Source organism: Cucumis sativus, chromosome 1, assembly GCF_000004075.3.
Source record: "Cucumis sativus cultivar 9930 chromosome 1, Cucumber_9930_V3, whole genome shotgun sequence".
NCBI classification, from domain to species: domain Eukaryota; kingdom Viridiplantae; phylum Streptophyta; class Magnoliopsida; order Cucurbitales; family Cucurbitaceae; genus Cucumis; species Cucumis sativus.
Window position 1 is genome coordinate 28,871,287 of NC_026655.2, and position 24,683 is coordinate 28,895,969.

The 24,683-nt window shown below is 34.6% G+C and overlaps 1 protein-coding gene and 1 long non-coding RNA gene across 6 annotated transcripts; one reads left to right on the top strand and one right to left on the bottom strand.

Annotated features, from left to right (window-relative positions):
• Nucleotides 1-1,797: 1,797 nt before the first annotated feature.
• Nucleotides 1,798-24,428, bottom strand: LOC101220665 (protein AAR2 homolog). 5 transcript variants are annotated; one of them, XR_004218379.1, is made up of 15 exons: nucleotides 24,086-24,426; nucleotides 23,187-23,269; nucleotides 22,725-22,782; nucleotides 20,816-20,875; nucleotides 19,227-19,356; nucleotides 18,035-18,258; nucleotides 17,831-17,923; nucleotides 17,687-17,758; nucleotides 13,601-13,633; nucleotides 6,180-6,314; nucleotides 5,844-5,945; nucleotides 4,670-4,762; nucleotides 4,533-4,583; nucleotides 2,066-2,197; nucleotides 1,798-1,937 (listed from the first exon to the last, which is right to left on the bottom strand). XR_004218379.1 is itself a non-coding variant. In XM_031889154.1 (14 exons), the coding sequence occupies exons 1-13, from the start codon at nucleotides 24,179-24,181 to the stop codon at nucleotides 4,539-4,541; spliced, it is 1,224 nt and encodes a 407-aa protein (XP_031745014.1). In that variant the 5' UTR covers nucleotides 24,182-24,428; the 3' UTR covers nucleotides 1,798-1,937; nucleotides 4,533-4,538. The 5 variants fall into 5 exon arrangements, 4 of the variants coding, with proteins under 4 accessions (XP_031745014.1, XP_031745004.1, XP_011660184.2 ...); XM_031889154.1 differs by lacking the exon at nucleotides 2,066-2,197 and having other exon boundaries at nucleotides 24,086-24,428; XM_031889144.1 differs by having other exon boundaries at nucleotides 1,812-2,197.
• On the top strand, nucleotides 2,696-3,781 carry LOC105436348. Its single transcript, XR_970224.2, has 3 exons — nucleotides 2,696-2,802; nucleotides 2,891-2,959; nucleotides 3,451-3,781. It is a non-coding gene; the product is annotated as an uncharacterized LOC105436348 (long non-coding RNA).
• Nucleotides 24,429-24,683: the final 255 nt, after the last annotated feature.

Here is a 24,683-nt window from a genome sequence, read left to right on the forward strand (position 1 = left end):
AAAGTATGAGAGTACATCATCTTATTGCATAAATAGAAAACATGAAAACTAAATAAATAAAATAAAAATTTAATTGATCAAATACATCTTACTACTTATTTAAATTGGAGGTTGGATCTTTCCCGTACATTTTCTAGATTCATAAAACTATTATTCCAAAAATGCTTACATATGAACATAGTATGTACTTTTCTCCCTAAATCATAATCATTTTTTCAATTAAATGAAAATATAATCATAATCATTTGTTTCTACTCTAACATTTTGATGTATTTTTGGTTACATTTATAGAAACTTATAGAGATAAGAAAAACAAACACACAAAATAAAAAGTGATAGATATAGGCCCATCTTAGTTAAGGACTAGGGGCCTAGGGGAATTTGGCAGAGAGGGCCTTCATAATGAGAGGTGGGAAGAAAAGAAGGGCTTTGGGAAGGGGCTTTTATACCAAATCAATGATTGTGTTTTAGGGCAAATAGTTTTAAGCTTTTTCACATTGACTTTACCATACCAATTTCATTTTAATTTTGCTATTGGACATTACAAAGTGGCATTGGCAGATCATGATTTTTTTTCTTCTTTTTCTGGGAATATTGTCCCTTTTTATGGCTCTAAATTTTTGCATTCACTTTCAATAGTCAACTCTTCATTATAATCCCACCTTCCATTTCTATCATCCTTCCACTTTTAATTCACTTTCTACTTCTCACCTATCAATTTCAACCTATACTAAAATACTAAACCCAACTCCCTCTCTCACTATGAATACATTTGTTTCTACTCTATTCTATTATTGTATTGAATTATAATGGTTGTATATTACTAATACCCATTATAGCTCTCATATTTAAAACTATTAACTAACTCAATGTAAAAAAAAAAAAAAAGAGAGAGAGAGAGAGAGAAAGAAATAAAGGTAAATGATTGTGAAGTGATGGTCCTAAGGAGAAAAAAAAAACGATGGATAAGAAGGTAAGGAGGAAAGAACATTGATGATGACAATTGATTATTACTTGCCCACTTTTCACCTACATTTTCTATCATTCACAATCATCAAACTTCATCTATTCCCATTCATGCCCCCCTCCCAATTATGCAACCAAAAGGCTTCTTCTTTTCCTTTTTCTTACCCAATTTTATGAATCACTTTAAAAATCGAATGATTCATATATTAGTAACCCCTACTATAAGTATCATACATATAACATCCATTGGTTATAGTAGATGCTAGCTTGAATGGCGCAATCAATTTTCTTTTTAGTTGAATGAAGAATAGTTAGGATTAGATTTAGAAATAAAGATCTATCAAAGATTAATACAAAGATAAAGAGAGATAACAATTTTTTTTTAACAAGATCGAGGTGTTCAAATTCTCCCATTTATGCAATTGTAATTATATACCATTAGTGAATTATTACCATTTTTCTCTAAAATTTTCTTTTTTATTTGTTTATGTTCTCTTTTAATAAAAACTAGTTTAGGAACATGTTTAATGTAGATTGAATCTTATAGTTTTAACTAAAATTTTAAAATATATGAATTTTTTTTTATCATGTAATAAGAACTATATAATTTTTTTAGTTACTGTTTTCATCTTATTGTCTTATCATAAATAATATAAAGTTAAAAAAAAATGAATTATCAAATAAATAATATACGTATACATTTTTTAGTTTCTTGTTTTATAAATATTATTGAAAATTTATGAGAAGAACAAAAGGAGAAAAAAAAAAAGCAGAAGAAAGGAAAAACAAAGTCCACGTAAACATTTTTTAGTACAACTTGGGGTGAGAGGATTTAAATCCAAGACTTTTTGTTATCAAATACACACAAGTATTAATTAAGTTGAGCTCATTTAGGTTGACCGCATAAAATATATGTTAATGGTACTTACTTTTATCTCTCTTAACAATTAATTTGTTCTCCCTTACTGTCTCTAAAAAGAATAAACAGAATAAACATGGAAAACACAATTAGAACGAAAGATCTAAAAAAAATAAACAAAAACAAAGCTAAAAGAAAAAAAAAGTTCTATTTATAAAGCAGAGAAACAGATTATCCAACCATTTATTTTCTACTTATAAAGGATTCATCTTCCTCTAAGCTTTTGCTTCGGCTTTTGGTCTCCCATTTAAGCCCAATCCAAATTCTCTTCTACACTTGTAGGATGAAGGCCCATTTCCCATTCAACTTTACCTAATTACATCAACAACATTTTTAATTGATATGCTGACATTTTTAATTGATATGCTAAAGTGACAAAAGACTAAAAAGACTATCATTAATAGAATCCATAATTTTACACTAGCCTGTAAATATTTTAATTTATTCTGTTATTTTAAAAATACTCCTAAATGTCTTTTATCTATATTCATACTGGATTTTGCATTGCTCCATGATCCTCAATTTCACAACAATTATTTCAATATTATTATGTTTTAAATTGATGTGCATGCCACAAAATGTTAAACTATTTTTATATTTTGAATAATGAATATAATGAGGTTTAAATAATATTTATTTCACATGCTAAATGGATTTGATTTAAAATATTTTTTTAGTTGTTCGATAGTTCACTGTTGCTTCTTGTAGTTCTAACTTCCCTTTTGAGGTAGAGTAAACGTCCATCATAGTCAAGGATATTTCCAAGTAATTGAACCTTACATAACTTCATTATATCGATTGATTTAGTTTTCTTGCAGGCAAAGGGAATCAGCTACCTACATTGTCTCAATCCTCCTATAGTACACTGGGATCTTAAGTCTCCCAACTTGTTGGTTGACAAAAATTGGACAGCGAAGGTATTATAAACATGTGCTATATATCTTCAGATTTTCATGAGTGAGAGCACCGTTGGCTTTCTGTGCTAATTTCATATGCTTGTGTTAGGTTTGTGATTTTGGGTTGTCCAGATTCAAAGCAAACACTTTCATATCATCGAAATCTATTGCTGGAACGGTGAGTTGCTCTCCCATGTGGGAATAAGTATGACATGCGTGGAGAGCATTCAAATGAGAAGTCAGTTTACAGTTTGTTGTTTTGATACATAAGGTTTTTAGAAAAAATCATTTGGTTCTCAAATCACTTTTCCACTTTCTCTAACTTCTTTTGTTTTATGTATAAATTTATCTTACATTACTATCTAACTAGGACAACTATGATTTCTCTCATCATAAGCACTTGTATTGAATTGCTTCATTCTTCCTGCATTTAGCCATCAACAAAATGGAAAAGAACTTAATTGCTTGCTAATACATTTGCTCAATCCGTTTCGAATTATTCATTGTTGCTTTGGATGTTTCTTTAGCTTGTTTTTCTTTTGATGTTTAATTTGGGCCTCCTCCACCCGTTTCAAATTTGTGGCTAGGTTCTATATATTTTTTTATATCACTTTCTATCTCAATGACGAAAAAAATATCAATCTTATAAAATAAATGTTTCTTCTACAGATTGTCAAGTAAAAAATTGGGAGTTATGATGTGGAAGTATATTATTTGAGGCATAGAATAAAAGAGCTAAAGGAGAGGTTCAGAAGGAAGCAAAGATTTTGCAACAATAAAGGTTCATATGGTAGCTTAGACATGTATATTTTGTTGATATGGTACACCTTTGGGCTGCACATATATTTTATTTATATTTAGACATAGATGGAAAGTTTGGGATGTTGTTAGAAGTTTGAACTATTGTAATTATGTAATGGCCAACTATATATATGGTTCATTGATATATGTAATTTGTTGAAGTTATTAGTTATTTGATGGAAAGTTTGGGTTGATTCAATTGTTTAATTAATATACGTAGTTTAGCAACTTTGTATAATCTCAAAGGCTCTACTTATGTGTGTGAATGAGCTTCAAAACAGGTGAAATATAATTATATGAATATTTCAAATCAATTTTTTATTTGAAAAAAAAAAGTCTTGACATGCAAAACATGTCAAGAGTAAATAAATTCTTGACGCGTAAAAACTGTCAAACAAAAAGCCACTTTATTCTTGACACTAGATTACTTGATGCTTAATAAGTGTCAAGTAATCTCATATACTTGACGCTTTTTACCTGTCAAGTATAATTATACTTGCCGCTTAACCTATTAGGGACGGAAAAGGTAATAACCAAGGGTAGCTTAACCTATTAGGTTTATGGAAGGAACATTCTGATGTGGGACCTACGAGAAGGTTTTGGGAGTATATAAGGGAACGGTTTTGAGATTGTTGAAGGTATTATCATTGAGAAAAGAATAGCAACAGCTTTTGAGCATTCTCGAATAGCTAGAGAGTTATCCTTTGTCTTTGTTATTTTCTTCTAGTTGATATTGTCTAGTGTGGTATTTTCTTTGTTAGAGGATAGTATATGAACCTTGTCTTCTGTTATAAGTATAACTATATCAATATATAGATACAGAGTAGAGTATTGTCTCTGTTTCTCGATTGCTTTGTTGGGATTATACTGAGTGGTAGGTGTTGGGTCCTTACAAAAAATTATAACATTAGGGACTGAAATATATATGTAACCATTTTATAATGACTTACAAAATCTCATGACGACGAAGAATCATCCATCCTCACAACTACAGGAGCAAACTGCAAAAGTAAATAGGCATCTACGTGAGAGAGAGAGAGAGTAGCAGCAGCAGAGAGAGATTACCGCAATGTAAAAATTTACTGACCTCATCATCTTCATCAAAGGAAATTCCATCAATTGCAATATTCTGGAATTTCCAGCCCAGTCTGTTCTCTAACAGTTCCTTGAGTTTTCTTGTCTGTGACACGAATTTCGTGCATTAATATTCTTCAATGGTTAAATTAAAGCACAATGAGAATTACATAGGAGACAAAAGTACAATTGACAAGACAAACTCAGGCACAGAAATTTGAGAAGAATAATATAATTTCATGAAAAAGATGACTGAAGTCATAAATGATTATTCACTGTCATTTTGAGTGATGAGTCCATCAAACTTTCATAACTTGATATAAATGAGCGATATTGTTGTAGTTTAGCAAGGGGAAAAAGGAAGGTACCTTCTATCATTAACACAATCACATCATAGTCTACAAATTAATGCTAAATAACATGATCTAAAGAAAATGATAGAATGGTTCCAAAATTATAGTTTTAATAAATGAAAAGTTTACAGTAAGTTTCTTAAAATGATAAATACAATTTACGAAAAAATAACTTTTTAAATTCTCTAAGGAAATTAAAAGACAAACATTTTTTCCCCACAAGAGTTGTAAGTCACACCCCTGCCTAGATCAAGAAATATGAGTTTACAAAGTTGTCAATTGACCCAAAAGCTAAAACTATGACTGCACATGGTAATCCCTCGTGACCTTTGCTATGATACATAGTTAAATCATCAAAAGACTCAATTTAATTGGCTTCATGGGCTTTGAAATTTTAATTATATCAACACTAAATGCTTTTTGGTAGAAAACTTAAGTAGAAACCAATATTAATTGAGAGAAATGATTTGACACAAAGCAGCAGGTCCCTAAGTTGAACCTTGTTAAGTCATAACTTAAGCTTTTTGGTCAACTAATGATGTAACACAAAGTCAAAGACCGTGAAGCCCAAACAAGCCTTAGGTCCAAAAAAGAATTTAGTTCTAGTCAGAACCATCTTAAGAAGGCATCCTGAGAATCTCACATTAAAATTAAGAGACCTCACAATGTTTATATGTTACATGGACTACTACTCTCATCGTCAATTAGTTTTTATTATTTAAAATACTATACCAAATCCATGTAGGCTTGGACACTTGAATTCACAGTATAACACAATTGAATTTACTTGGAGTATGCCCATTAAATCTACTGAGATTTTATTAAATGTCAAACCTGCATCTTATAAGCGGTATATGAAATAAGTCTTGACCCACATACCCATGTCAGAAGATCTCCATCAACAACCGGAGCCTCTAGCACCAATGAAAAGAAATCCTGCATAATGTTGATCATATTTTAGGTAATTAGCAAAATGTAAATCGGAATAAAATCAAATATGGAGCCTTATGTTAATTTTCAAGCTCACAAATGTTGTGGGGAATATACAAACACAAAATAAAAAAACAAAAGCAAAACCAACCAACCAAAAGAAACATTATAAATACCCTAACTATAAATTTGAACTTTTTGTTAAACCAGTGGGTTTTAATGATCACGAGAAAACCTTACCTTACATAAATGATGTAAGAAACTATCAGCAGAAAACCATGATTCATCTAACAATATTGATGATGATCCTGCTTTATCATTAGAACGATCTTTCTCTAATCCAAATTTCAATTGATGGTAGATAACCTTAATGAACTGCGATAATTCTTCAAATTGTTAAGCCAGATACACAAAACATAAATAAAGTTAACAGCAACACAATTGTGCAAGCAAGACTTCAGAAATGTATACGCTAAAACGATCTACATATTGAATTTTAAAAAGGACATAAAATGGCTAACACCAATAACAAAGCCATGGACCAAACCTAAAGACTAACAAAACTATTAGTAATAAAAGGAGAGGTTCGATAATAGATTCAAATCCAAGTATGTAGATTTGTGTTTATTGTATAGTTTGTACCATTTGGATGACTTTCATTTGATGATGTGAGAGGGGGAGGCACTCAACCGTCGTAAGAAAAGAGGAGTACGAAAGGGAAGGATTTCAATATTAGTCATTTATCTCTTTAATAACTATCTTCTTTAGATATTTTTTTTACTAGAAACAACTTTTCTTGGATTAAATGAAAAAAGACTCACAAAAGATACAAATTCCACATGGAACAAAAATAATGGAAGAATAAAATCAAAATAAAATCAAAAGCCGACATGAGGCATAAAACTTGGAAAAGAATATCCACGAAGGAGATCAGAAATAACACACCATGAAGAGGCTGAAAATCGAACCAAACCCGAACCGAACTCTGAACAAAAATTGAATCAAAAAGCATAAAGCATAATGAACAAGGGGTTGCTGAATTGCCAAAATGCTGAGGATGAAGATGAAGAAACCAACAAAACGGAAGACTGAGTCTCCACTACTTCAGTGGAAGGATACACATGGGACTTTCCAGAAACTTTGTCCAGGGAGCAACAGGAAGTTAACAGGAGAATCCACTTATAGCCAAATAAAAAAGATGATCAGAAAATGTACAGACTTGACTTGAAACATGAACTAATCAAATAAAAAGTCCATTTCTTGGAAACAAAAAACAAGCCAATAGCGGCAACAAAAAGCCTACCAACCAGTCTTGAAGTCCATACGAAGTTGATAAATGTAGCATCAAGATTAAATCTTAACAAGGAGACAATAGATGTATTTCTTAAAAATGCATTCCTCATGTCTTAATTAAAGACAAAAACTTGGAAGGATAGATGCTTTGGGAAAAAATGAATTAGTCTTTCCCATTGGTGATAAGATGGATGATTTTCAAATGATCTTGGACTAAACCAAGAATAAATTTTGAAAAGACCAAAGGAATAAATAGCATAAAGATCAATATCTATTCTCTAATAGAAAGGATGTGTAGAAAAAGACAAAAGCAACAACTGACGGAACTTCAAAGAAAGTAAAACAACACAACAGACGAAGAAAAACCAAATTCCTAAGTACCGACAAACAAAACACTACATGAAGCAAATTCAGATATTATATTAAATTCACAATTCCAAATTCTCAATTTTTTAAGAAGGTAAGGGGGAAAAGTACAAAAATGAAAAGTCTATCAATAGAAGAAGTATCTAAAAGGAACAATGGACGAAAATTATGAAGGCTACCAAATGTCACGAACACATTTTCAGCTCTGATATCGTTCAAGAACTTGTGAGTTCTCATTCAATGTGGAAAGTTAGTAAAGCCATCCCAACTTCAATCTTCCAAAATGATAATTTGCACTTTGCAGGGAATAGAAAGCAAAAGTAGTATATTAAATTCCTAATGCACCTTTCCTAACAAAATAATAACAATAAAAATAATAGATAAATAAAATAAAATATATATGCAGTTGACTAGTCCTCCATTAGGGAATTCAGAAGTCTACCTCCTTTTCATGCGCAAGCAAAAGATAACACAGTCATTCTAATCAAGTAAGTGATGAAACACTTTTGGAAATTCAACTCGAAACCTTTATTGATTCAATCCGAACAATGAATTACAAAACAAAATAATAATAACAGAACAATCGAATTGAGGAGATCTCAATTTGAAATCAATTTAACTCTCTCTCTTATCCTATCTCTCAAGGAAGAGCATGAGTCGATTCTTCTTAATTCCCCTTCCTCTTCCTTCCCTACCCTTATTTATCCTAACCGACACCTAACAACCTTTCTAAATCTCCTCCGAGTTATCCTAACCGACACCTACAATCTTTTAATTCTTCTTTACTTCATGTGCGTTCCCCCGTGAACTCTTTCTTTTTCTTTCTACTATATTGATGTATGATAGGGGGTCTATCATTACATTTCCTTTCCAAAAGCACCTTGTCCTGGAGGTGAAATTCTGGAAATAGTTGCTGGAGCTTTTCATAATCCTCCCACGTTGCCTCATGAGGAGGGAGACCTTGTCATTTAATCAACACTTCTCAACTTCCTCCTTTATTCTTCGAGTAACCAAATATTTCCTCCGGTATAGACTTCCACTCATGAGTTTCAGTAACGTAAGGCAACATGTCCGATTGTACGAATCGAGGATCACCCACCATTTTTTTGAGTTGGGACACATGGAATACTGGATGAATGGAAGCGGACTCTGGCAACTCTAACCTATACGCAACCAATCTGATTCGTTCCACAATCTTATATAGTCCAAAGAACTTAGGGGACAACTTCTCATTTTTCTTTCGTTGCAATGAGATTTGTCTATAGGATCTAATTTTTAAGAAAACCATGTCACCAACTGCATACTCTACATCCCGACGCTTCAAGTCTGCATTCTTTTTCATCTTATCTTGTGCAACCCGTAAGTGTTCTTTTAAGATTCTCAACATTTCATCTCGTGCTTTGAGCTGTTCATCTAAGGTAGAGTTAGAAGTGTCACGAACACCTTAAGACACCAATGGAGGTGGCATTCGTCCGTATACAGCCTGAAATGGAGTGACCCCTAAGGACCTTTGGAAGGTGGTGTTGTACCAATACTCAGCCCAATGTATCCACTTTGACCATTCCTTTGGTCGTTCTCCACAAAAACATCTCAAATACGTCTCCACTCCCCTACTAACCACTTTCGTTTGCCTATCCATCTAAGGGTGGTAAGTTGTGCTTCGATTCAATCTGGTACCCGCCATTTTGAACATTTCTTGCCAAAAGTTGCTCAAGAACACCTTGTCTCGATCGAAAACTATCGATTTAGGAAAACCATGCAGCCAGACGATCTCCTTAACAAATACTTCAGCCACTATCTTAGCTGTGAATGGATGCTTCAGGGTCAAAAAGTGCCCATATTTGCTGAATTTCTCCACCACTATAAAGATTACTTCGAAAAGATTCGACCTTGGTAAGCCTTCGATAAAGTCCATAGATATGTCGCTCCAAATATTGTTTGGAATATCCAGGGGCGGCAGCAATCCAGCGGGGGATAGCGCTAAGGACTCGTTCTTCTGACATATTACACATTCCTCACAATACTTCTTAACAAGCGCCTTCATTCCTTCCCAATAGAGCTCGCTAGTCAATCGCTTGTATGTGCGTAAAAATCCTGAATGGCCTCCAAGTACCGAATCATGGTAAGTATGTAGGATTGTGGGTATCAAGGTAGATGTTTTGCACATCACCAACCTATCCTTATACCTTAACATGCCCTGTTGTATGGAGAATTTACCCTCTGTACTTCCTTCCACTGTCTGCAGTGCTTTCATTATCTTGCTTAGTTTCTCATCCGCTTCGACTTCCTTCTAAATCACCAGAATCTATCAACGTGGGGGTTGTTATGCTACCGAAGTGAATTGTAGGAGGCATTCGTGACAATGCGTCTGCAGCTTTGTTCTCCAAACCAGGTTTGTAGACCACCTCAAATGAGTATCCCATTAAGTTCGCTACCCATTTCTGATACTGGGGTTGGATCACCCTCTGTTCTAACAAGTACTTCAAGGATTTCTGATCTGTTTTCACAATAAATTTTCTCCCCAACAGGTATGGTCGCCATCGTTACCCTGCTAAGACTACTGCCATCAATTCCCTTTCATAGACAGGCTTGGCCCCATCCCTTGATGCCAACGTGGCTAAAATATGATATGGGACGCTTGGATTGGATGAGTACTACCCCTATCCCATATCCAGATGCATCTGTTTCCATCTCAAAAGTGACATTGAAATCAGGTAACGCCAAAACCGGCAGGGTCATCATGGCATTCTGTAATTGTTGGAAAGCCTCTTTAGACTCCTCAGTCCACTGGAATCCTCCTTTCTTAAGTAATTGAGTCGATGGTGCGGCAATTGAACCATAGTGTTGGACGAATTTTCTGTAGTAACCAATGAGGCCTAGGAATCCCCGTACCTCTCTTACATTACTAGGCATGGGCCATTCCTTGATTTCTCTTATTTTCTCAGGGTCCACTTCAACTCCTTAGCCTGAAATGATATGACCCAAATAATCGATACATTCTCGCGCAAAGCTGCATTTCTTTAGGTTTGCATATAACTCATGCTTCCTCAAAATTTCCATTGCGAACCCAAGGTGCTTCAAGTGATTTTCCAAGTCCTCACTGTAGATTAGTATGTCGTCGAAGAACACCAATATGAACTTCTGCAAAAACGGCTTAAATATTGAATTTATCAGAGCTTGAAACGTGGAGGGAGCATTAGTCAAACCGAACGGCATAACCATAAATTCATAATGTCCATCATATATCTGAAATGTTGTCTTTTCTATGTCTTCTCCACACATTATGATTTAATGGTACCCCGCCTTCAAATCGATCATCGAAAACCACTTCGCTCCATTTAATTCATCGAAAAGCTTCTCAATCACATGAATAGGAAACTTGTCTGGAATGGTTACACTGTTCAGCGCTCGATTGTTTACGCAGAAACGTCAGCTTCCAGCTTTTTTTTCTTACCAATAGGACTAGACTAGAATATGGACTGCTGCTGGGACGAATTATCCCTGATGTCAACATCTCATCCACGAGTTTTTCCATTTCAGCTTTTTGTTGATAAGTGTATCTATACGGTCTTACATTTACCGGATCAGTGCCCTATTGCAAGTGAATATGATGCTCAATATTTCTTTGAGGGGGTAGTGTCTCTGGCCACATAAAAACATCTTCAAACTTCTTCAACACTACAAATACTGCTTCTTCCACAGTTAATACTTCTTCAATCCCGTCATCTTCCTTATGTTCATAGACTCTCTCCATTGCCCGATATTCGATTAGGAATGCTTGATCGGAATCCTTCCATGTTTTGATCATGTTCTTGAGACTCACTCTGGATTTGGTCAAACTTGGGTCTCCTCTTATCACTACCTTCTCTCCTTGATGCACAAATGTCATTGTGAGGCTACTTCTATCACACCCAGCAAATATAACCACTACATTCCCAGCACGACATCTACCCCTCCCAAGTCGCCGCCACTTTCCACCCCTCCAGCTTAATTTCCACTTCTTCACAAATTCCTTTACCTTTCACCGCCATACCCGAACCCAAAATTACACCATAGTGCGACGTTGATTTCATGTTTAGTTGCAACTCCTTCACTATCTTTTCGGAGATGAAGGTATGTGTCGCTCCACAATCAATGAGAATAACAACTTCCCGATCACAATCTTCCCCCTCACATTCATCGTCCGCAGATTGGTTAGCCCAACCACCAAGTTAATTGACAGTATGATCTTCTTCTGTGACTTCCACACAATTCAACTCCCTTTCATTTTCTTCCCCTTCTTCTATGATTTCAAATTCTTCATCATTCGCCTGAACCACATACATTCTCAACTCTCTTTGTTCCCTGTTTTTACACCGGTGATCATGAGAATATTTCTCATTACAACAGAAACAAAGTCCCTTTTCCTTCCTGGCCTGAAACTCCGCGTCCGACGACCGTTTTAACTACCCTTCTCTCTTAACTTCTCCAGATGTCGTTCTCAGAGTAACCGTTCTCATCAAGAACAATGTGTTTCCCTTGTTGTCGCTATTATTCGTCGTCGCCGTATTCGTACTATGAAAGGAATTTTGAGGAGGATACTTGCCTCCAGCGTACCCCTTAAGGTTAGCCTCATTGTGAATGATCTCTCGGTTTTCCACGAGTTGAGCCGCTTGCATCATTTGAGCCAGGACGACCGGACGACAAAAATCAACTTCCACTTTAATCCAAGGAAATAAACCGTTCATAAACGTTTCCTCCACCACTCTGTCCTGTAGATCGGTTAACTGTGCCACCAACCTATCGAATTGGTTCCAATATTCTTCTACCGCCGACTGTTGTCTGATCCTTAGAATTGTCCGCATATTGACCCCTCTTGCTGATCGAAAACAAATGAGTAGTCTCTCCTTGAGGTTTGACCAACCAGTAAACTTATCGTGTTCTTCATGCGCCCTATACCGGTTCAGCATCAGGCCTTCAAAACTAATGGATGCAACCAACACCTTCTCCGCATCAGTCAATTTGTGTATCTGAAAATACCTATATGCTCGGAAAAGCCAAGAATCGGGATCTTCCCCGTTGAACACCGGCATCTCGACCTTCTTGAACTTATTCTGCCCCTTTTTTCCATCTTCTCCTTCTATTTTTCCGTTTTTCGTTTCGTGCTCAGGGCCCCTGTTTGTCGGGCCTTCCTTCTTATTTGTTATCGTTGACATTGTCTCTCGCACACTAGACTCGGCCATCTTCTCACTCATAGTCGTACGCTCCTTCGTGATCGATTCCATGAACATTAGCAACATCTGATGAGTCTTTTCCGTCTGTATGCTAATCGTTGTTAGTCTTTCTTCCATCGCCGGAATTTTACTTATCTCGTGCCTCATCGATTGCATCTCCCGATCATGCGCCTTCATTCTTTCCTTATTCGTGTTTGGACCATCGTGTTCCTCTTGCCCAGAAAAGCTTGCTCTAATACCAATTTGATGAAATACTTTTGGAAATTCAACTAGAAACCTTTATTGATTCAATCCGAAGAATGAATTACAAAACGAAATAATAATAACAAAACAATCCAATTGAGGAGATCTCAATTCGAAAACAATTTAACTCTCTCTCAAGGAAGAGCATGAGTCGATTCTTCTTAACTCCCCCTTCCTCTTCCTTCTCTACCCTTACTTATCCTAACCGATGTCAAACAACCTTTCTAAATCTCCTCTGAGTTATCCTAACCGACGCCTACAATCTTCTAATTCTTCTCTACTTCGCACGTGCGTTCCCCCGTGAACTCTTTCTTTTTCTTTCTACTATATTGATGTATGATAGGGGGTCTATCAGTAAGCAACCATATGTCAGTGGGATAAGGTCACAATACATAACAAGATTGCTACTTTATTTGAAGAGTGTTATCCCACTTATTCAAAAATCTATGCATCCACCTCGACCATGAGCAGGGCAACATGAGAACAACACACAATAAGGAGACAAAGACAATAAAATTCAAAATAATTAAGAGTCACCGGACACACCTTTGTAAATAGTTGGCTCCTTGTGCAAAAAGGCTGCAAGAAAATATGAATTCTTAAAAAGTGCATAGGCAAAACAATACCAACTCAGTTGGAACAAGAAATTTAAACTACGCCCCTGCTCTTTTTTGTCCAAGCTCATATTAACCTCACAAACTAAGGGTAAAATCTGCTATGTAAGGAAAAAATATGCTGCAATGAAAAGAAACAACTTGGGTTGGAAAGAAGAAAAAGAATTGTAGTTAAACCACTACCACAAAATTATTATCTCCGAACGTAAAGCAAAGGATTTTCAGCATACTCATGGGAGGTCTATGATAGTCTTTTTTTCAGTTAAGTACATATATATTATAAAAAAAAAAACAGAAATAGAAATTTAGTCAATAAAATGGAAAAGAAAATCAGACAAAAAGACAAGACATGCTTGTGGTAGAAAATCAAGCTAAAACGTTCAGCTGTAAATTGAGAACTTTAGATTATTTCCTTGTAAAATTTGTAATTTTTTACATCCAGGTTTAGGTTGATATTGATAGCCTAATTTCAAGTTTAAACCATATGATTGAGGGTTGAGTAGCACACATCATCAACGTATAACCATATCATCCCTAATGTTGGATTGGAGGGTTGATAAGTTTCATCACAAACTCTCAGCCTTATGTTGATGGTTATAAGTTGATGATATGGTCGCATGCACTCATTTTTTATTTCTTTTATTTCATATAACTATTTTTCATCTTCTACATGTTCTTTCATTGCATCCTTAATGTCTGTATCTATTTTAAAATTGTTCATGAAGCTCTATCTCATACTGGTTGGTGTGTAGTGATGGTAGCGGAGATGAAAGTCTCAAATGACCATTGCACTTGGGATTTAGTTAATCTTCTCGTTGGAAAGAAACCTACAAGTCAATCTTAATGGATTTCTAGTTGAATCAGAAGCTCATCTAGATGCTAAAAGCTATGCACAAACTTACGGAATTGACTATGTTGATGATATATTCCTCCAAATGCTAAAATGCCCTCTGTCAAGCTATTTATTTCATTAGCATCAATCCATCACTAACATTTGCATCAGCTTGATATTATAAATGCGTTTTTTTTGTTGTAACTTTTAAGAAGAGGTGTATGTAGAGCATCCCCAAATGTTTGTTGCTTAAGGGGAGTATGGAAAGGTTATGTCGTCTTTTCAAGCAGAGTCCACGAGCTTGGCTTGAGAAACTTGATCAAGTTTAGAACGAAGAACAGCAAGTAATATGACTAACTTTTGAAAAGAAAGAAGTGTATAGTGACTTGGGAATCCAATCCCTAAAATCTTTCTCCATAGTCAATTCCACATAAAAGATTTAGGCATGTTGAAGTACTTCTTGGGAATTTAGGTAATAATAAGAAAGAAGGGAATATGATATTACAGAGAAAAAATGTATTTGATTCAAACAAGGATGTTTGGGTCGGGGTGGGTTGAACCATGGAGTGCCCCAATGATGCCCAATTAACAACTTTAAAATAAAAAGGAAAATTGCTCAAAGATCTAAAAAGATATGAGAATAATGGAAAAACTTAATTATCTAATAGTAATTTAGTGGAACTTAATTGTCTTACAGCTCAGTGGAAACACTTAATAATCTTACAGTAAGATATATCAGTAATTAAAAGGAAATTAAGGTTTATAACTAAATTAGGCTTATTGCTAATAATTATTTTCCTTTTATGTATTTTTCCTTTATTGGTTTCTTTGTCTCTATTTATTCACCTATGTAAAAGGTTTTTATGTATGCTGATTTATTTAATAAGAGAAAATTCACAATCAGGACTTTAGAAAGAAAATGGATGAAACTTGAGGTCTTTTGCGAAAAATTCAAGAAAGGCAGAATCATAGTTTTCAAGATTTTCAAAGAAACTGTTAGGCCTCCTAAAAACTTTACTTATAGCAGGAGAAATAAGGGTAAAAATATATGTGAGGAAAGCAGGAGAAATAAGGGAAGAAATATATATGAGGACAGTAATGAAATTGAGGAAGAAAGGGATAATTTTCTGGTGGGACCTAGGGTTAGTTACAGAAAGTTAGAAGGAGAAGTTACAGGAAAACATGATATAAAAGGGAGGAAGTTAGAAGGAGGAAGGGTGGAGAATGTTAGTGAGGAGTGGGCTGCTAAATCCGAGGGTGGAGGGTGGAGGGCAGAGGTTACTGATTCTGTGTAAGTTCTTGTTGTTTACATTTGATATTGTAGCTTGGTATTTTATTGGATAGGCTGTAAATCTCGTAGAAACTGTGTACTTCCTGTTTTCTTGTTTTAGTTTTTTTTTTAACTCTGTAATTAGAGTTCTGTAATTTTCAATTCATACCAATATAATAGACACAATATCAGTGTTCTATCATATTGGTATCAGAGCACTAAAACCCGGGAAAACAGGGAAGAATGGCTAAGAAAGTGGACGAGCAGTTTGAATCCGTGGAGCATGAGATTTCTGGAATGTGAGAAGAAGTCCAGAAATTGCCAGTTATTGAGGAAAAGTTATCTTCAGTTGCAACAAATATTGAGAAGATTGGAATGCAGGTCGAAAAGCAGCAACTCTTAATGAAATACACTGAAGGCATAATGAGGGAGGAATCCACGATGATGAAGGAAACTGACAGGTCAGTACAGTGGAGCAACATCCAATGAAAGTAAGGGGGAACAAGGTGTCGTTTCAATGCTTGATATAGTAAAGAGTCGAAAACGAGCAAGGCTCATGAGGAAGAAAAAATGACTGACAGGAGTAAATTCAAAAAGGTAGAAATGCCGGTTTTCAATGGTGTTGACCGATCGTTTTTTTAAGATTTATAACCTCACTGAATCAGAAAAATTGACAGTTGCTGTGAATTGCATTTACTTAAGCGCTCATAAGGATAAAGAATTCAACCAAAGAAGGTGTGAAAGTATACTAGAAACAAACAAAAAAGAAAGACTAAGAGATTCGAGACTTGTATATGAAGGAATTGAAAGCAAACAGGTTAAGATATGAAACTCAAGTGTGACGGACCCGGTAGGCAAAGAAGAAAAATCAGTTGAAGATAAGTCAAAAAAAGAAGGTAAGACGTGGAAAACCTTTCCTTGGAAGAACAAAATTTTTGATGCAATTGACACGGAGGTTGCACGATCAGAACCTCGATCGAACACTGGAAATCATAGATGGAGATGTTAAAGACAAAGGAGTTGTAGAGACCGAAGAAAAAGATACCCATGTGTTGGGACTCAACCTTGAATTCAATCAGTAGACTTTATTGCTTGACAATCAATGTGCTAAAACGTAAGAATATCCGAATTGAGATGAATCTCAATTCCTAACCCTCCTCTTTCTCTGTAACCCTATCTCTCAAAGGTGTACAAAGGACTCTATTCTTTTCCAAATTTCTAACTAACTTTCCCTCCTAAAAACAAGAAGTATTTATACTACAGAAATAACACTCTTTACCACAAACACTAACAAACTGACTTCATTACGCACGTGCTACTCTCATGTTCTTCTTTTATTCCTTCTGCTGTACTGGTGTATGATATGGGGTCTATCACCATGGTGACCTAATTTGAAGAAATTTGAAGTCTGTGAAACCACTTCGAAATCAAGACTTGTGCCAATTTTCAAGGAAGAGGATATCGATTTCCAAGTTCTTTTGTGCCAATTTTCAGTATCTTTGGACATGACACTAATTTTGAAGCTTTAGGCACGTTCATCACCTTAAAAAGAAATTTCCCGTGGGAGTATTCTGCAATCATTGAAAGAAGCATCCTTGCAACAAGTTGGCTCATCCATAATAAACAACTCGGCGACAATTTTTTTTAGGAGGGATAGAATGTGATGCAATGGAATTTAGGAATAACTTGGTTTAAACCTTGATTGATTCTTTTAGGCTAGTAAAAGACAATATTTCAGTAATAATAAAGACTTGATCGGATTCTTTTAGAGATTCTCCTTTTATCTCTTTAGGCTACATTAAGAAAGCTTGGCCCAAACAAGACAGTCTAAAAGAAACATTGGAACTCATAGAAAAGGAAAATAATCAATTAATACATCCAAAAGTTGCATGTCGTGGTTGGAATCAAATACTTACAGCTTCTCTGCACTCAAAAAGCAAGGTAACTAATGACTTCCACTGTAGAAATCCTTCAAGTGATTGTCCCATCTGCACGATGTTAGATGTTACAAACAAATATTTGCAGCGAAAGGAGAAAACTCTTGTATGGCAGTTACTAACCAAAAAGACAACGAATGCAAACTGTAGCTCCCCAAGAAGTAGGTCCTCTGAACCTCCAAAATATTTTTTCAGTTGGTTTTCTAGTAGTAAAGTCTACAGAGATCACAATAACATAATCAAATTAAGGAAAAAAATTTGTAAACAACTGAAAATGATTTCCAACAAGATTTTTTGCTACAAAATTTATACGAGCACTAAGTTTACCTTATCGAGATTTAAATAAGTAAGCTCCTGCCCATGGACTCCTCTCTGCTTGATAACATGGGGAATTTTTGCATAATAGCATCCTCTACTCTGAGATGAATCAACAGGTGTTGCAAACTTACTACCCTTTAACTGATCATCCAGAACTTTCTCTACTGCTGACTTGGAAGTGCTCTGAGAAATTCCAGGTTCGCACACCACAGTAATGTCACCTCCTATGGGTTCTGTACATTGTATGGATTGTCTAAAATATAAATAATATATCCTTTTTTATGTATTTTTGAGATAGGGATAGAATGGGCTATTAAGTTTTTTAGGCTAAGCAGGATAGGTTATAAGCGTATGAAGGAGAACATTGTACAATTAGTTTTTGAAGTTTGTTTAGAGGTTTCTCTAAATGAAATCCTCTGGTGGATGATAGAGACTCATCACACCTTCGCAATTCTTGCGTTAGGGTTGGCATAACATGCCAAGAACATTTAGATGAGTCTAATCAACTTGCTTGCAGACCAGAGTGTTTGAACTTGAAGTGAGAAATTAGTTCTCTTTTATCTCTTGGTCCTTAATCCAAATCTAAACCCTTCCTTTGGATTGGATTGCCTTTAAATTGATTTGGGGATTTTAGAATTTGTTATTGGGTATTCAACCAAAGAGTTCCTAGTTTACAAATTGCTAGGGTTTGCATTCAGTATGTTTAGTCAATCTTGAATTCATGATTAGTAAGAATGAGATCCCAGTAGGCCCAAATAAGAAAGATTCTGGCAATTCAACAATGGGCTACTTGAGAAAATGTAAAACACATCCAAAGTTTTTGGGGTTCAAGATCTACAGGAAGTTACAAGCAAAACTACGGAAAAGTAAAGGGAAATTGCAATTGATAACCATTTCAACAATAATAATTAAGGATATAGCAAAATTTTAAAAAAATTGCAAATATAGCAAAACTATCACTGATAGACTTGTATCGTTGATAGATTTCGTATGATCTATCGGTGATAGACCAATATTTGCAACATGGTCTATTGGTGATAGACTTATATCATTGATAGAATTTGACAAATTTTGCTATATTTGCAATTTTTTAAAAATGTTGCTATATACTTAATTATTTTGAATCTAATTGCTAAATTTGCTACTATCCCAAAAGTAAATCACACGCACACTAGGGACTGAAATAGAAAAGGGTGCATACCTAGTCGTTTAATTGTAGTACTGTTGATGTGGTTAGACATACGTTTCCATTCTCCATATTGACCCAGATTATACGGACCAAGCTGTCTGTCAAACTCCAATCTTCTAATTGCTTCCCTAAATTGCCCCTCCTATTTATGAGATGAAAAAAAAATCGACAAAAATCAAAAGGGATTGATGTAGGAGAAATGAAGATGCACGAGAATAAGCATGAAATGAAGATGCACGAGAATAAGCATGCACGTATTAGAATATTAAATTATTGAAGTGTGTGGAGTAGTTGTACTTTCAAAGGTAGATTGTACAGCCAATATCATGAGATTCAGATTTTTCTTCAAAAACGGAAACCAAACTTTTCGTTGATATAATGAAAAGAGATAAATCTCAAATTACAATAAATGACTGAGTCCAAACCGATAACCAAAATAGTACTGAACAAAGGATAGAGATGCACCCAAATACCACAACTAAGTTGACACACCCTTAACAGTTAGCACCAACATCCCAACCGAAATACAATACAAAATACAACCAGAAAATCAGAAACTAAGTGTAATTACAGCAGCGATAGCAAAACTAAACAAAAGAAGACAAAGGCTGATAATACAAGCCGAAAAACATTAATCAACAAAAATAAAAGCATTCCAATTTAAGCAAAGATCTTGGATGGAGAAGTCTGCAAAGGCCTTCAAAAGGCAGCACCACCAAGAAGAGGCATTAAGACAAGCAATTTCAAAGCAATCCATCCCATCTGTATAATTATCATGAAAGACATGTTGATTCCTCTCAAATCATATTTCTGCTACCAACGCTTTGACAGCATTAGATTAAGTCAAATGAGGCTTGGAATTCATGGATGGACCCACCAAAACCTTCCTTTTCTGTAGGAGAACTTCCATAATGAAACCTCTTCACCTTTTTCTCAAAAAGCTCTAATGCTTGAACTTGTGAACAAAATATCTTTCGCAATTCTCACAACATACTAGACCAAAACTCAAAAAAAGACAAAAGCTTCCAAGCAGACATCATCAGTTGAGGCAGCGAGAGTGAGAATCTTATTCTTAATCCAAAATACTATCAAGCTAAGAACCAGCCACATTTCTCAATCAAAGAGGAAAATTTAGAAGGGATTTGAGAAGGGGATATCAGGGAGAACATCAAGGATGGCTTCTGACCAGAGGTTAGAGGTGAGTGGAAAACCGCTTTCAAAACTAATTTTGGACTTTCTGAATGGTTGGCAATGCCTTTTAGATTATTTACACCTTGTCAGGTGTAACTTCTGAAGTTTCTGACTTTCAACCTATCAAACATGCTTCATCAATTTATAAACTTTAAGCACTCTACCAAAAAGACTGTTGCTTAATGAAAATTTTGTTAGTTTCTAACAACATAATCACAATAATAATAAATCTTAGATGTACATAAAAAGAAATGCAAACTGTAATCTAGAATTCAATAAGTATATTTCTTATTCATATTGAGTCAGAGAAAAGTTACATATTTATATAGAGAATAAAATAAACCCTAGACACTATATACAATTACAATAAAGGACATATGTTATAAATATATATATATCATAACACAAACCTCTTCTTCTAATACTTTTACCAGGCGCTCCTCCCTCTGATCCCACCTCCGAACAATAACCTATTTCAGCCATAATGAAGCACAATACTATTATTAACAAGAAACAAAATTTTCATTCAAGGATTTTTTGTGAAGATATAGAAATAAACGTATTTAAAATTCTTTGTATCCTGTTTCTTTCAAACAAAGCTGCAAGCTAGTTTGGTTTAGTGCTTTTTAAGCAATTCTTTTGGAAAGAAACCAAAGAAAAAGTGGGAAAATGCTATTCATGGTCAGAGCGTTTTGAGATTGTCAAGCACAAAACATCTTGGTGTTTGGTGTTCCATTTTAAAAGCTTTCGAGGTATCACTTTTAAAAGCTCTTTTGAAGCCATATGATCCCTTTTCTCTTACTTTACTTGTTTAATATCTGTTTTGCTCTTATTTTGACATTTTGTTCTCTTTTCTCTCTTCTGTCTACTCCATTTGGGTTTTTTATTTTCTTTTCTCTCGTACCCTTTTCTCAGATGAAAAGATATGTTCCTTTTTTGGGAAACTGTGAGAGACCTAGTTAGAGATATAGAAGGATTATTAATAGAAATATTAACATGGATATTAGAAAGGGCAGATTAGTTAATAGCTAGCATGTTTGTTATCAATTTTGTTATAAATTGAGGGATAAAGACCGGGAGAAAGTATAAAGAATTTGGGTAGTAATTTCCAGCGGGGAATTTGGGAGAGAGTAGCCCTCTCCAAAGGCTATGTTACATTGTAGTTTCTTTATTGATATTGCAATATTAAATCTATCTTTTAGTATTCTTGTTGTTCGTTGTGTTCTCAAGTGTTCTTGTAAGGAGGACTAACAAAAACCAGAACAGAAATTCAAAAATCACCATGAGTAGTCTGAGAATGAATAAATGCAAAAAAGAAACCCAACAAAAACTTTTAGATAAAAAACACTGATAAGAAGCCTTGATCAAGATGGATATTTTAACAAACAACTGAAATAAGGAACTTATCCTCAAAAGTTGTTGATTTCATTTTTTTTGTTTTTACTTTAAAAAAAAATGTTTCATTGATTTAATGAAATAATGCTCGGATTACAATGAGACTGAAATACGAATAGTAATACAAAATAAGCATTTGAAAGTGGGAAAAAATAAAGCTAATCAAAGAAAAGTAAAAGAGGAGCTACAGGAGAGCACCAGGAGAAAACAAAAAGCCTTGCAACTTCAGAATGCACTATCAATGTGTGAGAATTGTCTTGAAAAACCCTTTGGTTCCTTACAAACCAAATTTCAGCAAGCAACACTAATTTGCTTTTGTTGGAAGAGATAACCAGTGACCACAAAGGAGAGATTAAATATTTTAACAAGAAACCTCTATGAAAATCCAAAACATATTAAGATGACGGAAAAGGGCACTCCAATGATGATACAAATATGAACAGTGAAGTAAGATATTGCTCTGTCTTCTGAAATCAGAAGGCACAAAGAAGCCGAAAAAAATAATGTTATTAGTTCGGTTAGGAACTCAATTTTCAGTGAGGTTATTTTCTAATTGAAGAAGGCATTCAAGAACTGTTAATAAGATTTTGGATTATAGACTTCACAAGAAAGGAACCTAAACTTTTCTATCATCTATGGATCTTAAAAAAACCTCCTATAAAAAACACTAAAGCATAAAATGTTCTTCCTCAACATCCATTAGAATGCAATTAGAAGTGAGAGACATTCGAGGAAATGTTTTAACTTTGCCAGCTGTCTTAATACTCATCCATAGACTGGATTTATTTTATTAGAAACTTACTTTTCCAAAACTTTTAAAAGGATGTTCAAGAACACAATTACTCCATTCTTAAAAGATGATTATCATGTGACTATCATCATTTTATACCAAGTAAAATATCTAAAGTATGTGAGAAGTCAAACCTCAGAGGGACCAGCGTCTACGAAAAAGCCAGTAATTGGTGAAAACTCTCTGCCATCTCTACACAAGAAAATAATAGAATAAATTTAGACACAACTCACAAAACTAAGTAATCTTTAAAACAAAGTATAGAGATAAATTAATTAACATTTTAGTACAACGACTGCGAGGTGGGGGATTGAACTTCCAACCTCTAGAGACAAAAATCATCCCAATACCATTGAGCCAACTCACTTTGACAAGCAATTATGGACAACTTTAAAAAGAAAAAAAAAAAGAGAAAGAGAGAACCAAAAATAACCAAAATGTAAGATATGAGCGGTAATAATAAAAATGTATTATGCATCATCATATGACATGACCTCTCTATGAGAACTGAATTAATACGAACATACAGAATGTTATGTATTAGTCTGCCAAAATGCAATAGATATATCTACAGAACTTGATTAATAATACAACACCTGCTCGATGAGCTGTAATAAAGGAAATGAGGTCCTGGAGGAATCATCTTTATACCCTTGAAAGAAGGCCCTACAGAGAACATCTTTAGAAGAGAAACAACTAATTAGTCACTCTAAATAAATTAAATCAAATTATTTGAGCGCAATATTTACTCCAAATTTATCAAAATAAAACTGAAGCTATTTCAAATTTCAATGTTCCATTTTAGAATATAATTTAGCCTACCATTGAATGATCAAAAGGCAATAACCAAAACTTCATTCATGGTGACTGGTGAGAATAACACTGACTAGCAGCAGAAATATACATTGAAACAGAATTTAGTCGAGAAAATTATAAGTATTGGTGTTTAAAATTATAAAATCAGCTCATGGTGCGGCTTTTCAGCTAGCCAAACAAAAAGTATGCAGTGGTTTTGGGCAATTCATTCTCAAAATGATGGGAATCCAGTATGATATAACGATATCAGCTTATGATATCATTCATTGAAAACAATATCAATAAATATACTATCATAAGTCCTAGCCGCTAAAAAACCATGAATTCAGCTCATAATGTGGCTTTTTCTACCGACAAGTCCAAAGATGAACAGTTGTTTTGGCCAGTTTTCAGCTAAAATGATAGGAGTTCACGAGGGAAACATAAACCATGGAGATTTCAACCAATTTCAGACAAAAATGGTGGAAATGGAGAAGTAAACGTAACATTGAATCAACTATTTGTTCATCACAAATCAACATTCAAATTCAATAGAATCAAACATTGCCGTACAAATTTCACCCAGTAGCAGAAACAGCAGCTAGTAACATAGTATAGAATGACTGAAAAACCTATTCCTGCGCTTCAGTTTCTCGAAAGAAAAACGAAAAAGGAGAAAGATCCCATATACGTGATTAACCTGGGTATCAATTCCAAGGAGGGTGTACTGAGGAACATCGAGGAGGAGAACTGTCACACCATGCTTTACAAGCTCTAGGGCAGTTTCAGGATCCATTTCAACTTCAGAACACACAACAGAAACGAAAATTGGAGTTTCAATTCCTCTTGTTCTTTCCAAAAAGATTATGGCGGGTCTCCGTGATTTCTCTTGTCGGTCTCTCTCCTGAAAGTGAGAAATAAAAGAAGGCAATGGAATTTGTCGTCCAGAAGCCTCAAGAAACTTTCTATACTCCTATTTTCAAATAAATTTAGTACAAAATTATTTGCTAACGGTCGCTTTTTTATTTCCTCCAAATGCTAAGATACTGAAATGTTTCAACCATGTTTTTCTTTTCTTTAAAAATATTAGGATACACACCAAATTGAACGGAATTACAACAATTATAATGATCGTTTTAAATAGGTTGTCTAGTTTTGAGTAGAAAAATATTACATAAGTTTGCTTATCTTTTTCTTTAAATAAAGGTTAGCATAAGAATAAGTACATTAAATGTGTATCAAATAAGTCATCCTAAAAATGGATGTGCCAAATTATCGAATACACTATCTATAAGTAT